Source organism: Taurulus bubalis, assembly GCF_910589615.1.
Source record: "Taurulus bubalis genome assembly, chromosome: 19".
In the NCBI taxonomy this organism is placed as follows: domain Eukaryota; kingdom Metazoa; phylum Chordata; class Actinopteri; order Perciformes; family Cottidae; genus Taurulus; species Taurulus bubalis.
In genome coordinates this window covers 10,910,456-10,924,595 of record NC_136607.1, presented here as the reverse complement: position 1 = coordinate 10,924,595, position 14,140 = coordinate 10,910,456, and the positions used below count along the sequence as shown (strand labels likewise).

Genomic DNA, 14,140 nt, shown 5'->3' with positions numbered 1-14,140 from the left:
CAATCACTGCACTGTGTAATGTGGTGTCACAATTTTCTTCATCTACCAAATGGGAAAATATATTGTTGGTGCATTATTGTAAATTAGTATACAAAAGATGAGGGATGTTGGATTATTTTCTGTCAGTAGTGATACTTCAGCAACCGTGTGGGAACCATACCCGTCTGTGTCTGGTCCTAACTCTCTAATGTGTATTTCCTTTCAGAATGGGATCCTCTAGACTGGCCCTGCTGCTGGTCGTGCTGTCCTGCGTAGAGCACTGCCTGTCTGCCTCCTGTGTCGTTGACAGCTTCACAGTCAAAGGGGACTTTGACCCCAAGAGAGTGAGTGAATTGAAACACATCAACAGCATGTATGTTTGGGGAAAAAAAATAAGTAAAATCCTTTCTGACTGTCCTCCTTCTTTTTCGTCGCAGTATGCAGGAAAGTGGTACGCACTGCAGAAGAAAGATCCAGAGGGGCTGTTCCTGCAGGACAACATCTCAGCTGAGTACACCATTGATGATGACGGCTCCATGACCGCCTCCTCCAAGGGACGTGTCACTCTGTTTGGGTGAGTCAGAGAGGGACTTGAGAGAGACTTTTCACCCTGCTTTATTTCACTCATTATCTACAGATAAGATTACATAATTCAAATGAAAACCACCTGACCTCACCTCTCTTTTAACCCATTACTATCAGAGTAAATGGTCAGTTTGGTCACAAAGATCTTCTTGATTCACTTTTCAGGGTCAGTTGTTAGGAACAGGTGTGGTTTTATAAAAGCACATTCTGAACAGCATTAGCTACAAATGGGGGTTTCCCTGGATTATGGAGGATTAGGAAGAAAGGAAGGATGAAGAGGGAGATTTTTTTACATCGGAATGTGGGCTTGAATGCACTTTTACGAACAAACTTAAAGACATTCAGCTGATTTAGGCAATTATGCCACTGCATACTGAAATAAATGTAGACTTTAATATGCATATGCCTATAATACAGTTTGCTGTCATTAGAACCTCTGGGGTTTTAAAATTGCAAGAAAGTGACAATGTTAAAAGACTGTTAATTTGTTGTCGGCCTACATTGTTCACTTTGACACTGACATGTGTGTTGCAGCTTCTGGGTTGTGTGTGCTGACATGGCCGCCCAGTACTCTGTCCCCGACCCTGCCAGCCCCGGCAAGATGTTCATGAACTACCAGGGACTGGCCAGCTACCTGTCCAGTGGAGGTCAGCTGTGCACACACACTCACCCTCACAACCCTCTCATATCTCCTCACTCCTCTTCACACTTGCTAACCTCTTCCTTCCTTTACCAACCAGGTGACAACTACTGGGTGATCGACACCGACTACGACAACTACGCCATCACCTACGCCTGCCGCACCCTGAAGGAAGACGGCAGCTGCGAGGACGGCTACGCCATTGTGTTCTCCAGGAACCCCCGCGGCCTGCCTCCCGCCATCCAGCGCGTCGTCCGTCAGAAACAGGACGACATCTGCATGGCCGGAGAGTTTCAGCCGGTGCTGCAGTCTGGAGCCTGCTAAGGAGAAGGAGAGAGCAGAGCAGAGGGTGAAGCCAGCTGGTTGCAGTCTAGAAGGCTTGAAAGCAAGAAGAGGGAGAATAAACGAGTGTATGAGTAAAAAGGCCTGTATGTGAGAGTGATAATGTGAGTGGACAGATACAGAAAAAATCAAAAAGAATGAGAGGGGGGAAAACACGAGAATATAATCAAGTAACAGTGGAAAACTATTTACATCTGTTGTTTTAATTAATTTGCTCCTCTGTTTCTCCTCATCCATTGTTTGTCCAAGGAAAAATGTGACTGCTGCTTTGAAAGAGAAAATAAAAGGATATTTTTCTAAACATTATCACAGGAATTGTGTCCTTTTTGTGCTGTAAAAAAGTTCACTTTCAAAACATGTATATGTGATGGTATATCAAATCCTTAGTAACAATACATTGCTGTTTGAAGCATTGAAACAGAGACATATTTGTCAGCAGTTGAGGCTTGAAAACATATTGTGATCCCTCCTGAGTGCCAGAGAGTTCAGCCAAACACAACACAATAGGCATGGATCAGTAATAAGCTTACTAGTGGTCTGATGTGCAGAGACCTTAGTCCTCTTACATGAACTCACCTGTTTGGCTACTTAGCATGATCCAAGGGTCAACGATCACACCAGCAGCTTGCATAACTAAATAGGTAAAATGTTGTCAACTCAAGGAAATGAAGGGAGAAGCAAGATGGCCGACAGTGAAAGACCAATGGAGAATGTTTGTTTCTATAGTGTGTAATCCTGATAGGATTACACACTATAGAAACAAACATTGTTTTACAGCGTGTTGCACAACATCAACAGGATAATCCTGTCAACAGGATAATCCTGCAGATGGTGTGAGATGCTAGTGCTCTATTCATGGAGGAGTTGTGTATTTTAGTTCTGTTTTTAAAAGTGCAGGGCCTCAGGTGAAGGGGGGGGGGGGGGGGGGGGGGGGGGGTGTAGGGCACGGAAAGATAATTGTGTTGCTGTTGTGTTTGTGATTATGGGCTCAGGGTGGGGATGAGATGTGATCTGACTGAATAATAAGAACAGTAGTAAGAACAAGCCTGTTCTTGTTCACGTAACCAGTTATGGTACAACACCAGAAAGCAGAAATGAATATCTGACTACAGTTTGCTTGAAAATGTAGTGTTGTGTTGGGATCTCATACTGTGTACATGGAGCCTGAATGCAGCATCTAGACATGGGAGGTGAGCTTGTTTTTGAAACATCACCAGACCACCTAATCCAATGATCTGTCTGTCTCCTACTCACCATGCCGTCATTATCTCTCCCTGGAGAAAACAGAAGAGAGACAGGAGGCGGCTGCCTGTGTACTCGACCTGCGGCCACTTAAAAGATACAAGAAGATTTTCCATTTAATTTCTAACCGAGAGAGAAATTCACTGAGTGGTCATACCAACTGGACCTGAGTATGTGTCTTCCTGTGTGGTTGGAAATGGGAAATAAGTGTATACTTCAAGACATTTATATTCTTGTTACATATTTACCAAATGGATATATGTGATTGTAAGACTTCTGCAGCTTTTTCCAGAAAAAAAACTATTGTTAAGGAAACCAAGGTACCTGAAGGTACCACCAAAAATAAATGTTGTATTGTTGCCAGCAATATTTCACATTGCTGTCACAATATGCTAGTATTATGTGCAAATTACCCTGTTTTCTGTTTTAGTCTGCAGAATGTATGTTTTATTACAAACAAGAAAAGGTAATTGGATGCTAAGTGAGTGAGATCATTCAATCTGTTCCCAGTGCAGTACCGTGTTTCAGTAATGAGTGTCTGTATACTGTGATAAACAACGTCATTTAAAAGATCTTAAATGCTGTTTTCCTGCAGAACAAATGTCAATGGTTCACTGTCAATACTTTCCAATTGAGGGAAATTGTTCCTTTAAAGCGGCTACAAAGGGGACTCATTTTCTAAAATTGACACCTTTAATTTATACATATCAGGCTTCACTTGGCTTGAAGGGTAGATGTGCGAGGCATTCAAATAATAAATGCCCCTGATGCATGTTAAATTACTGTTGTTATGATCACTGGACAGCAGAGTGAGATATTTCTCAGTTTCTCCTCAATGACTTTATTGACTACATGTTTCTGCTCCTTCAGACTCACCTGGCTTTCTGTCTTCCTCTTTGAGTTGCCGACCAGGAATCTGCCCATGGGTTTTGACAAATCACTCTAATTGCTCTGTAAACAACATGCAAGGCTGTTATCACAATGTCTGGGGAGGGACAACATGGAGCTCATGCCAATAACCTGAGGCTGGAGACAATTTGTGTTTTAGGGATCACATTTAGTCCCTATATCCATACACCATTTTCTATTTAGGATGTTTAAAAACAAATACTCTACATGTAAGTAATTCTAAAACACCAGTTTCACTTTGTATTGTAGAGCAGGGATTCCCAAAGTCTGGTGCTGCCTCTAGGGGGTGCGCGAGAGGAAAAATGTAATGGTGGTCTAATGATGTAATAATTTATATTAAACATTATTAAAAAAAAATTAAGTAGGATTTTTTAATTATAAAAATTCCCTTTGTCAGATTTAAATTTAAAATTAAAAACGTACAATTTAATAAATAGATGCACTTCTGGTCCGGCCGCCAGACTGTCTTTTACGTACACACTAGCGACCCTAGCTTGTGCACCTAATGTCATTTCATTCATTCAGCAACATCCATGAAAATATGTTAAACTGGCTGAAATCGGGGAAGCTGTCAGGTGGGACATCTGAAGCTATCAGTAATAAAAGAGGAGAGGGACAGAGAGAGAGTGAGGAACCGGAGGCGAGAGAAACGGAGAGGTGCGTTGGGGAGAGACCGGGAGAAGAAATCGACCGAGAGTCGGAGAAAGAGGAGACGGAGGAGACCGAGAAGGAGGAAGGGATATCACAGACAAACCGGGAGCACAGAGGCCCATCGCGGAGTCAAGGTGAAAAAAGAGGAAACGAGAGTGAGCATCAGTTGTTGTGCATTGAGGTTCTGGCTAACAGCTGTCTGAAGCCTCTTATTTGCGCCGCCACCTGAACACCAAGCATGCCAGTGCAAGTCAGAAGCCCCTTACATTTTTTAGATCAAAATTGGAAGAGTTACAAAACAGCCAAAAACAATTGCAGTCTCATTCACGTGAGTCTCTCACTTTCTACCCCTCCCTCTCCCTCTCTATCTCTCTTGCTGCAGGCTGAGCCACCTGCACTGCATGTGAAAATCCTCATATGGACTCCTCCTTTTTTATTTATACCTGTTTCTGAGCCTATGCATGTGCCACTCTTTGTTCTTTACGTGGCTTACTGTGTTTAAGTAAATAAATGTGAAATGCAATCTGCCTCTGAGACTGTGCGTGTGTCCTCGCCATCCTTATTGCTCTTTAAAAGTGACGCCTTGTGTAACTGAAATTTATACAGCGGACAAAATCTTGTAAAAAACGCCACGCGCAAGCAAACAGTTCTCGCATTGGTCCGATTTTATGCGGCTATAAATAGGCTCTGTTGCGTTTTTTTGCTGCGTGTTGGGGATTGGGGGTGCGTGAACCCCCTAGTGTGTGAACCCGGTCGGGATGTAGAAGGGGGTGCGTGGCCTAAAAAGTTTGGGAACCGCTGTTGTAGAGCAAGCTTTAAAGCCTCTGCTTTTTTAAAGCAACATTTCTAAATCCGTTTTGGTTTCCTTCCCTTTGACTTTTGCTCATGACGGTTTTAGGAGACGGTGACCTCTGTGACCCCGCTCCAAAGATCATGCCGCTAAACCATAGGGTTGATTTATGGTTGATGGAAGTCACAGTTGGGTTGTAATGTCATGACACACCTGAGTGTGTGTGCAAAGGTCGGACGTGCTTATTGAGTGATCCTCGGATGTATCAGAGTCTCTCAAGTGGAGTAAAAGCCAGACATGAAGACCACAACAATGCAAGTCATTCTGAATCATTTGTCTCAGTTGCATGACCCAACACATACATTGGCTGCTTTTATTTTACAACTCTGTCTAATCATAGTATTATTATTATTATTATTACAAGAGTGTGTCTATGATGAAAGAGCTGCAGTATGTTTGGCTGATAGAGACATTACTTCACACCTAACTTCAATGGCAACAGATGTGTCCACCTTCATAATAACTGTGGGACAGATTGCATGGTAGGTTGACAACAGCACTAATTATAAAGCAAATGTGTCTCTCCTCTTCTTTTGTTATCATCGTCTCCCTTTTTTCTTTTATTTTTTCATCACTGCAGTAACTTTGATAAAAGGCCTTACTGCAGCTTTTTCTTTTGCAGGTTATGTGTATAAAGGAGTAATGCATTATTTTACCTGCACTTTTGCATCAGGACTTATGTCCATTATTGCAGCACTGCAGGATTCAAAATGTACATCGTAAATAGGGTTACTGTGAAAAGGAGAACTCATTCATCAACACATTATACGCACGGAACCGTCTGCCCATTTCCTTCTCCATGTTACTCCCACCCCTGAACTAGACCCCAAGATACTTAACGATAGAATTATCCGGATCTTTGGGCGATACTCAACATCTATGAGCCCTTGGCGTTTGCAGTCCGAACTACATCACCTGTAAAGAGCAGGCAAAGTTTATACAATCTTCTATTGTCCAATGTTGGATATTGTAATTTTTTTCAAACCATTCTCTGTAAACCCTAGGAATGATTTTGAGTGAAAATCCTATTAGATCAGCAGTTTCTGATAAACTCAAACCAGCCCGTCTGGCACCAACAACCAGTCACAATCAAAGTTACTAACATCACCTTTTGCTTGGTTTGAACTTCTGCAGATCTGAGTAATTGCAAATGCTTATATCATGATTAGACACCTTAAGGAGGATGATTAAGAGCTTAGATGCAGACATCCTTTCGTCATGTGACCATTTACACTAGACATGTGACACTGCACATATTTTATTTAAATATTTGTTGGAAATATATTAATACATCATTCAGTAACATTTTAAACTTTTTTTTACGGTCACTATTGCGTGTATACATTTTATGTGCATACATCTTCTAAGTAACCTTGTACTCAGTGTTTATGTTTGTATGTATAATTACTTTTTTTAAGTATCTGGATAATTATGTTTCTGTGACTTTAAGCCACACACTGTTGGTCAGTCCACTACTTTGGCCCAGACCGAAATATCTAAACACCTATTGAATTGATTGGTATGAGCTTTTGTCCAGACATTCATGGTCCCCACAGGATCAATCATAATTACTTTGGTCTCCTGACCTCCTCTAACCCCATCATCAGGTGAAAGGTTGTCTTCCTCTAAGATGGTGAACATGGTAAACATCTGCATGTTAGTGTTGGTATGTCAGAAAATAAAAGCACTGCCGTGCATACAAGGTTTAGACTCTTATCTAATTACTCTAATATGCAACCTGAGCAAAAAACCCAGCTGCAACATCACAGTAGCCCCAGAACTGAGTCCACTGAAGACACTGCATATTGCCATTTGCTGATTTCAGCATAAAAGCAATGTATATTCTAAGTTAGAATAGATGAGTACACAAGACATGGATTAAATACACTTTATTTAGTCAGAGTACAAATTGAGACAATTGAACAATAGTGTTGCAAAAGGAGTAAAGGAATGCATTACATTTAATAAAGTAAACTTGTCCACACTAAGTAATAAATATATTGTTTAAACAGCATTTTATTAATAAGACAGTATGAAGATGGTTAGTTGCTCTCACACAAAAACACAGACATCTTTCTATTCTAAATGGATATACGCATGCATAGTTATATCAGTGCTGGACATATACTGTCTGTTGCATTTACTCCAGAAACAAATATTTGATCAAAGCGTCACTGGTAAGTCAACGGTGGGGAAGCATTTTACTGAAAACACAAAACATTCATAGTCAAGCAATTCCCCTAAAAAATCCTCTATATTCAAAACAATATTTTCTCAGTTGCAAGGATAAATGATGTTCCCCAGCCCAGCTCTGTGTCATTTTCTGCATCTTTCTGTTCCCTCGTTCTATTTCTTGGTCTCCTCGATCTGCTCCACCTCGCTGGATTCGTCCACCACTTTGCCGTTGATCATCGTCTGAGTCACCACCTTCACAATCTTCCTGGTGCGAATATCAGGCTCTTCTGCACAGACACAGATGACATGAGATGAGATGGAAGATGAGAAAAGAGGAAAACAGGATGATGTTGAATGATATTCAATTAAATGAGTTGAAACGACTCGTTAAAATGGGATTTACACTGGTGAGAAAGTAAGCTGCGATGAAAAGAGACGATGGAGGAGAGAAGATAAAGGTTTGATGATATGAGATGGAACAAAAAGAGATGAGACAATGAGGTGGTATGAGAGAGGAGGAGAGAAAATATTAAAGGCAGTGAGACGAGAAGGGGAATTAAAATGAGGTGTGTCATTTTAATCCCACATTCCTCTGTAATATGTGTTTAATCATGTGCCTGAGTATCGCCTCCTCAGTCACTGCACTTTCACCATTTTAATTCTTCTGTTTGATTTGTTGCACACTGAGCTTCTGTGTGCATATGATGGTGAAGAACTATGTGTTGTTTGAAAAACGTCTTTAACTCTTAAACTCTTCTGTCTCACGAAAGACTCTTAAAGGCGTCAGTCTTTGGTCTGTGTTGTTCTTTGTTCTTTTGACGTTGAACATTGCAGCTCGCCAATCCAGCAGCATGAGTCAGTCGGATTAAGACACAGTTACACGTTGTTCCTGTGTCTTATTCAAAAGGTGGGTGTGAACACATTTATCCCAATGTCGTGAGGTACAACATTGGAATAAATGTTTTCACACCCACCCATTGTTGCTATAGGAGCTGAGCTGTTAGTGGCGTTTGCATTGTTTTGAGGTGCATAAAACAGTCATTAATCCTGGGCCAATTGGGTGTGTGCATATGTGTCTGACTATCCGCCTCACTTCAACGCTGTCAAATTACAACATAAACGTATGTGAACAGTTTGCTGTACTTATCTCCTTCATCATTACAGCTTTACTCACTCTTTGCCTCCCTGTTTCATTCAGGTTGTGATAAGAATATCTGAATGAGCAGTGCTTTACTCTTGGCTGTGCTTCATACTGTGCTTGGAAGTCTGTTGCTTTGACATACCAGCAGTGACTTTAGTATTTTTTTAATCTGTCAAATCTGTTAGATATTAAAAGCCAAGTGCTCACTTTTTGGTGGAGGAGGAACTTCCTTGACTCTGAGGGGCAGAAAGGAAACATGTTAGAATTTTAAATTGACTTGAAAACAAGTTAAACACATTTGTGAGAATAGTTAAAAAAAATGTGCCTTTCCGCTTTATCGCTCATCGGACGATAAAACTTACGCCTCCTCTCCCTCCAGCAGGCGCCTGTAGGTGGCGATCTCCATCTCCAGGTTCTGCTTGATGCGCAGGAGCTGCTCGTAGTCGGTCTTGGTGCGCTGCATGTCCAGCCTGAGCTGCGAGAGGTCATCCTCCATTTGGCTCAGGGTGGCCTGCAGCCGCTCCATCTCAGAGGAGTATTTATGGCCTGTCTCACCCAGGTTACCTTCCAGCGCCACTACCTGAGGAGAGAAAGGGGACTTAGTGAGAGAGCCGACCCGCCTTACCTGACTCCATTGTGTACTTTTAATGGTCACATTTCCTCCAAGGTGTTTGCCAGTAGAAATAAAAACCTCAGCGGCTCCTGATCCTAAAATGACTTCCCAAACCATTATCAACAAATACCTGTGAGCTGGCATGGCCTTGGCATCCAAAACAAATTACTGCATGATTACCCATCTCACCACTGAAACTCACCCACAGACAATTTAGCAACTGAATCCGCCATGTCTCGCATGACTTATTAGCGTGGGAGAACATGTGTACTATCAACACAGGATTAGAAGAGCCAAAAACTAAATTAAATTTCTCAGACGTTGACGTCAAGTCAAAATAAACTGGTGTATGGACACGGAACCTGAGCTTCTGTTGGGATTTCCTGTGTTGTATCTGACAAATCCCTTTAACAGCAAGCCATAATTCATCAAGGCATTGTGAAAAGGTAACACTCATAGTCATACTTTAAAGTAATGGTTGTGGTGTTTGCACTGCTTTATGTTCATTAGGTTTTGTTTGCACAGCTGCAAGTGTAGAAACATCACGTGCACGATTATTTTAAAACCAAAATACAACTATGTCAGGCTTCTGCTTGCAGGAAGGGGAACAAGCAATATGATTGTGCTGCAATGTGCATATTGTTCAGCTTCCTTTTCTAAACATCAATCTTCAATTCTCTTCAGCCATCCAAAAGGTGTGAAAACATGTGCACTTTCTTCATTTGTGTCGACGTGGAGACACCTCATTCACCAAAAGCTCTCTTTCACCACAGTTAAAGAAAAGTTAATGAAATCCTCTTCTGTCTCATGTGTGTCTGCGGGACAATTCCCCCCTCGCTTCTCAGTTGTAGCAGCTCACCTGTTTGTGCAGACCCTCCAGCTCCACCTCCAGGTTCTGCAGGAAGCGCTGCCTCTCGATCAGCTCGCTCTGAGCGCCTCTCAGAGCCTCGTTGCTCTCCTTCACGTCATTCTGCACCGTCTCCAGCTGGACAGGACACAACAAACACCACAGGAATGTACACTCTACTGAAAATGCATGTATTGTAGTATACGATCCTGCTTCCCCATTTCTTCTCTGATTATAGTGTTTATTTATACTTTGTCTCGGCCTTTTCACAAACTTTGATGCAATAGAATGAGTCAGGTGTAGCTAACTAAATATTCCAATGAAGCCATAAAAGCATTTGTGATTAATTGTACATATGATAATTTGTAAGTTGCAGACCTATTATAGGGAATCCCTTGATTGAATATATTTATCTTGCTCCCCTAACCTTCTTGCGGTACCACTGGTCTGTTTGGTCCTTGTTGTTCTTGACAATCCCCTCATACTGGGAACGCAGGTCAGACAGAACGGTGCCCAGCTCCGGCCCGGTGGCCGAGTCCACCTCCACAGTCACCTCATCCTTGGCAATGCGAGACTTCATCTGCTCCAGCTCCTGCAGGGGGAAACATATAACTTCATATCTTTTGTCACAGTATGTTTATATGTTTATTTTTTTTAATTTAAATAACCTACACTTTAAGTTGTAAGTGTGTGAATATACATTTGGAATCAGGAATAGTGGATCCTTCACAGCAGGGTGGCACAGAGGATGTGAGGACATCTTCATAATGTAGGTGTTCTCCATCAATAGTTGATGGGGCCAAGCTCACCTTACCTCTGGCCTTTCAGCTCACACTAAACTCTATTCATGATTATTTAGTGGATCTCTTTCACTTTTGTTTCTTTGCCACGCACACGCTCTAGCACACACAAGTTGCTAGAGGGGGGGGGGGGGGGGGGGTTGCTATACTTTCAACATAAATGGCATCAATAGTCTACTTTCCTCACTTTGGACAGGGTCAAAACCTTCACATGTGGTAAAATAAGACAAATAAGCAACTGTAAAATAAGTGTGCATAGGTAATACATGTGTATGTTGTATTCCAGGATCAACACAATCCTAAATAATCCAGTCTCAGTCAGTGAAATTAATTCTCATGAAGTGGATCGGTACAGTTGTGTTCACATTGTGTTTTAGTAAGTAGGAGATCAATCCTTGTCTTGGTGAGAGGGGGTAAGTTAATCTGAGTTTCTTATTCACCCCCAAAGGACAGTAGTCCGGACGCCTCGGATCAGCTGATTGGGCCGAAAGGGCAGGTTTGGGAAACCAGATCCACCTGCTTCTTTTGTCCAGAGTAACCAGATAACCGCCACTCTCTTTATTACCCCCTCCATACACGTTGTATCTGTCCTCTTAGGCTCTAAATAGGACCTCATGAGTCCACCAAACTGGGCCAGCCCGATCAAACAGCTTGTTGTTTGTGAGCGCAGGTTGCAGAATGAGAGAGAGGCCCAAAATGAAAACGAGACGAGGCCCATGTTGAGTAATGGAGAAGTAAATGTGATAAACAGTGTGTTAAAAGACCTGCACACCATCGAATTGTGGGTGAAGAAGAAAAGAGAATGGTTAAGAAACAAGTACAGGCATAGTTACACATCAGACTCACCTCCTCGTGGTTTTTCTTAAGGAAGTAAAGTTCTTCTTTCAGGCTGTCCAGATCTCCTCTCAGGGAGGCTATGATCTGCTCGTGGTCGGTCTTGGCCTTTTTCAGAGCAACACAGTCTCTCTCCACAGACTGACACATCACTAGTTCTGTCTCCCACCTAACGTCCAGATACAGAGAGAAAATGGCAGAAAACAGAATACTTAATGTTTATTTACTTTCTTTACAATGGCTTACAAAAGGCCTCATGTAGCTAAATCTAACCTTCAAAGCTTTGATATGTCTGCAGAAGGAAAACAAAAATGTATATATAAAAGAAGATAAGATATAGTTCTGTCTATCTCATAACATCTCTTTGCATAACTTTCAAAGAACTCAAATCTCAAGAATCTCTATGCACTCTGACGTTATCGGGATAAAGGAGGAAATAAATGGTTAAAGCAGTCTAAATCATGATGTTTTTCCAATTATTATTGCTAAAAATAATGAAAATCTGCATCAATACTTCAGTCGATATTCAATAATCAATGTAGAAGAAGTTGATGCAATATTACAATAAATGTAACAAATATTAGTCACTTTAATATTATGGGAATCCTAGCATGCTGCAGATATTACAAATGCCCAGTAGCTGCCATTGTGTGAAGCAGATGTATGATAACATAAATCAAAGACCTGGATTACACTCTACAGTGCTCAAAGAGAAAAATACAGACAAACAAATCTAGTTTCAGTTTTCCACCGTCATACTTTAATCATTAACCACTCACTTGATTCTGAAGTCATCCGCAGCCAGTTTAGCATTGTCAATCTCTAACATGAGACGAGCATTTTCCAAGTTCCTCTTCCTCACCTGCCGAATATCAAAGTAGAGAAACAAAAGACTTTAACATCATTCATTAAATTCAGTCTTTACAGAAAAGTCGTGTGCATTTTATGCTTCATGTACACTCACGTTTAAAGGTAAACTGGCAGTGAAAGTGGGGGTGCTAATGTTTCAAAAGACTCATGACGGTTTGAATCATTGATTGTCCAATGAGATAACGCATTACATTTTCATTAAACGGTAACTTGTTTTCCATTTGGTCAAAATAGGCAAAAATAATGATTAACTTCATGCAGTCATCTCAAAGATCAAGCGGAGGTCAAGGTTCTGTCTCGGATGGATCAAGTGATGCAGCTCCTGCACATGTCCATATTTGCATTGGGGTTTTGGGTATGTAAAATACCAAATGCCGTCGTCATGAACCTTCAGCTTTGTTCATTGGCAGAAAACTTCTTACAGACTGACAGTCAGAGTGCTGGTCTGCATAATGTATGTCTGGTGTGGTTGCACGTCCCTTCATGCCTACCTCTTGCTCAACAGCATGAGCTTGGGCCATCATGGAATCAAGGTCATGACCTTTGGGAATGCGGTCAAGCATCACCTGCTTGATCTTGATCTCCAGGTCTGCGTTGGAGCGCTCCAGTGAACGCACCTAGAGGAAGACAAAGAGAAAGAGACAGTTTGATGATCATAGTGTTTCAGCCATCTACTAGTGGTGACAATAGAGACATATACGATCAGCCATTTGGCTGCCGAACAACAACTTAATTATGCGTCAGACCTTGTCCAGGTAGTTGGCCAGACGGTTGTTCAGGCTCTGCATGGCTTCCTTATCGTTGATGCTGTTGCCGTGAAGGCCATTAAGTTGCAGGCTTGTTGGCCCGTTGAGATCCTGGCTGACGGAGGTCGAACGATTCAAAGGGCTGCTTGCAGTGAACGACACAGAAGCGCGGGAGCGAGCGCGGCCCGTGTCCATCAAAGAGCGACTGGAAAAGGAGGGCTGACGGTTCACAGAGAAGCTTCTCACTGACATGCTGGAGGACATGATGAGGGGCTGTGAGGCAAGAGGAAACGACGATGAACAACTCATGGAAATGTTGAACTTGTTAAGAAAAAGCGGAGGCATTACATGAAGAGAGAAACAGAACAAGAGCACATGTGTTACATCCATCACAGCTGCTAAAAGTTCACCTCTCTGAATAGACACTGGATGGATGTTCAAATGTGTGTCATGAGGGAAATACTTCAAATACCAGACTTAATGCAGCCATTTCAACTACATGAGATGTGGCTGTGGAAAAGCTCTTTTGTGGCCCTTAAGTAAATGTGTTTTATTCCAGCATTTGGCAGCTAAATGCAAGGACCTTATATTCAAGACCACTAAAAATGATGAAAGGCGTCTTTCAATGAGTGTACATTTGGCCGGCTAGTGGCTTTTCAAATGAACCATCTGCATGGAAGACAGTCACAGCCTCTTCAGTCTGTCCATCTCGGCTCCATTCAAATACAGCTTCAACTCAAGTCAGTGTAAAATCTAAATGGAAATGAGCAAAGCTCAACCCCGGGTCGAAGGAGAGCCTCTCACCGGGACTAAGAGCGCTCTCACGTAGTCCATTACTATGATAATAAGGTGCATTTTATATTCAAGAAGAAACTAATGGAGGATTCATGAAAACAGAAAAAAAGAGTGAAGAGAT

The 14,140-nt window shown here is 41.9% G+C and overlaps 2 protein-coding genes across 2 annotated transcripts; one reads left to right on the top strand and one right to left on the bottom strand.

Annotated features, from left to right (window-relative positions):
• Positions 1–206: 206 nt before the first annotated feature.
• rbp4l (retinol binding protein 4, like) lies at positions 207–1,528 on the top strand (the record flags this gene model as incomplete). The annotated part of the gene is made up of 4 exons (XM_079234943.1): positions 207–323; positions 417–553; positions 1,099–1,211; positions 1,305–1,528. The coding sequence occupies 4 exons, from the start codon at positions 207–209 to the stop codon at positions 1,526–1,528; spliced, it is 591 nt and encodes a 196-aa protein (XP_079091069.1).
• A 6,016-nt stretch (positions 1,529–7,544) lies between these two features.
• Positions 7,545–13,488, bottom strand: LOC306751259 (keratin, type I cytoskeletal 18; the record flags this gene model as incomplete). The annotated part of the gene is made up of 9 exons (XM_079234817.1): positions 7,545–7,660; positions 8,722–8,750; positions 8,877–9,094; positions 9,987–10,112; positions 10,402–10,566; positions 11,621–11,777; positions 12,388–12,470; positions 12,970–13,095; positions 13,225–13,488. 9 exons carry the CDS (start codon positions 13,486–13,488, stop codon positions 7,545–7,547), a joined length of 1,284 nt encoding a protein of 427 aa, XP_079090943.1.
• Positions 13,489–14,140: the final 652 nt, after the last annotated feature.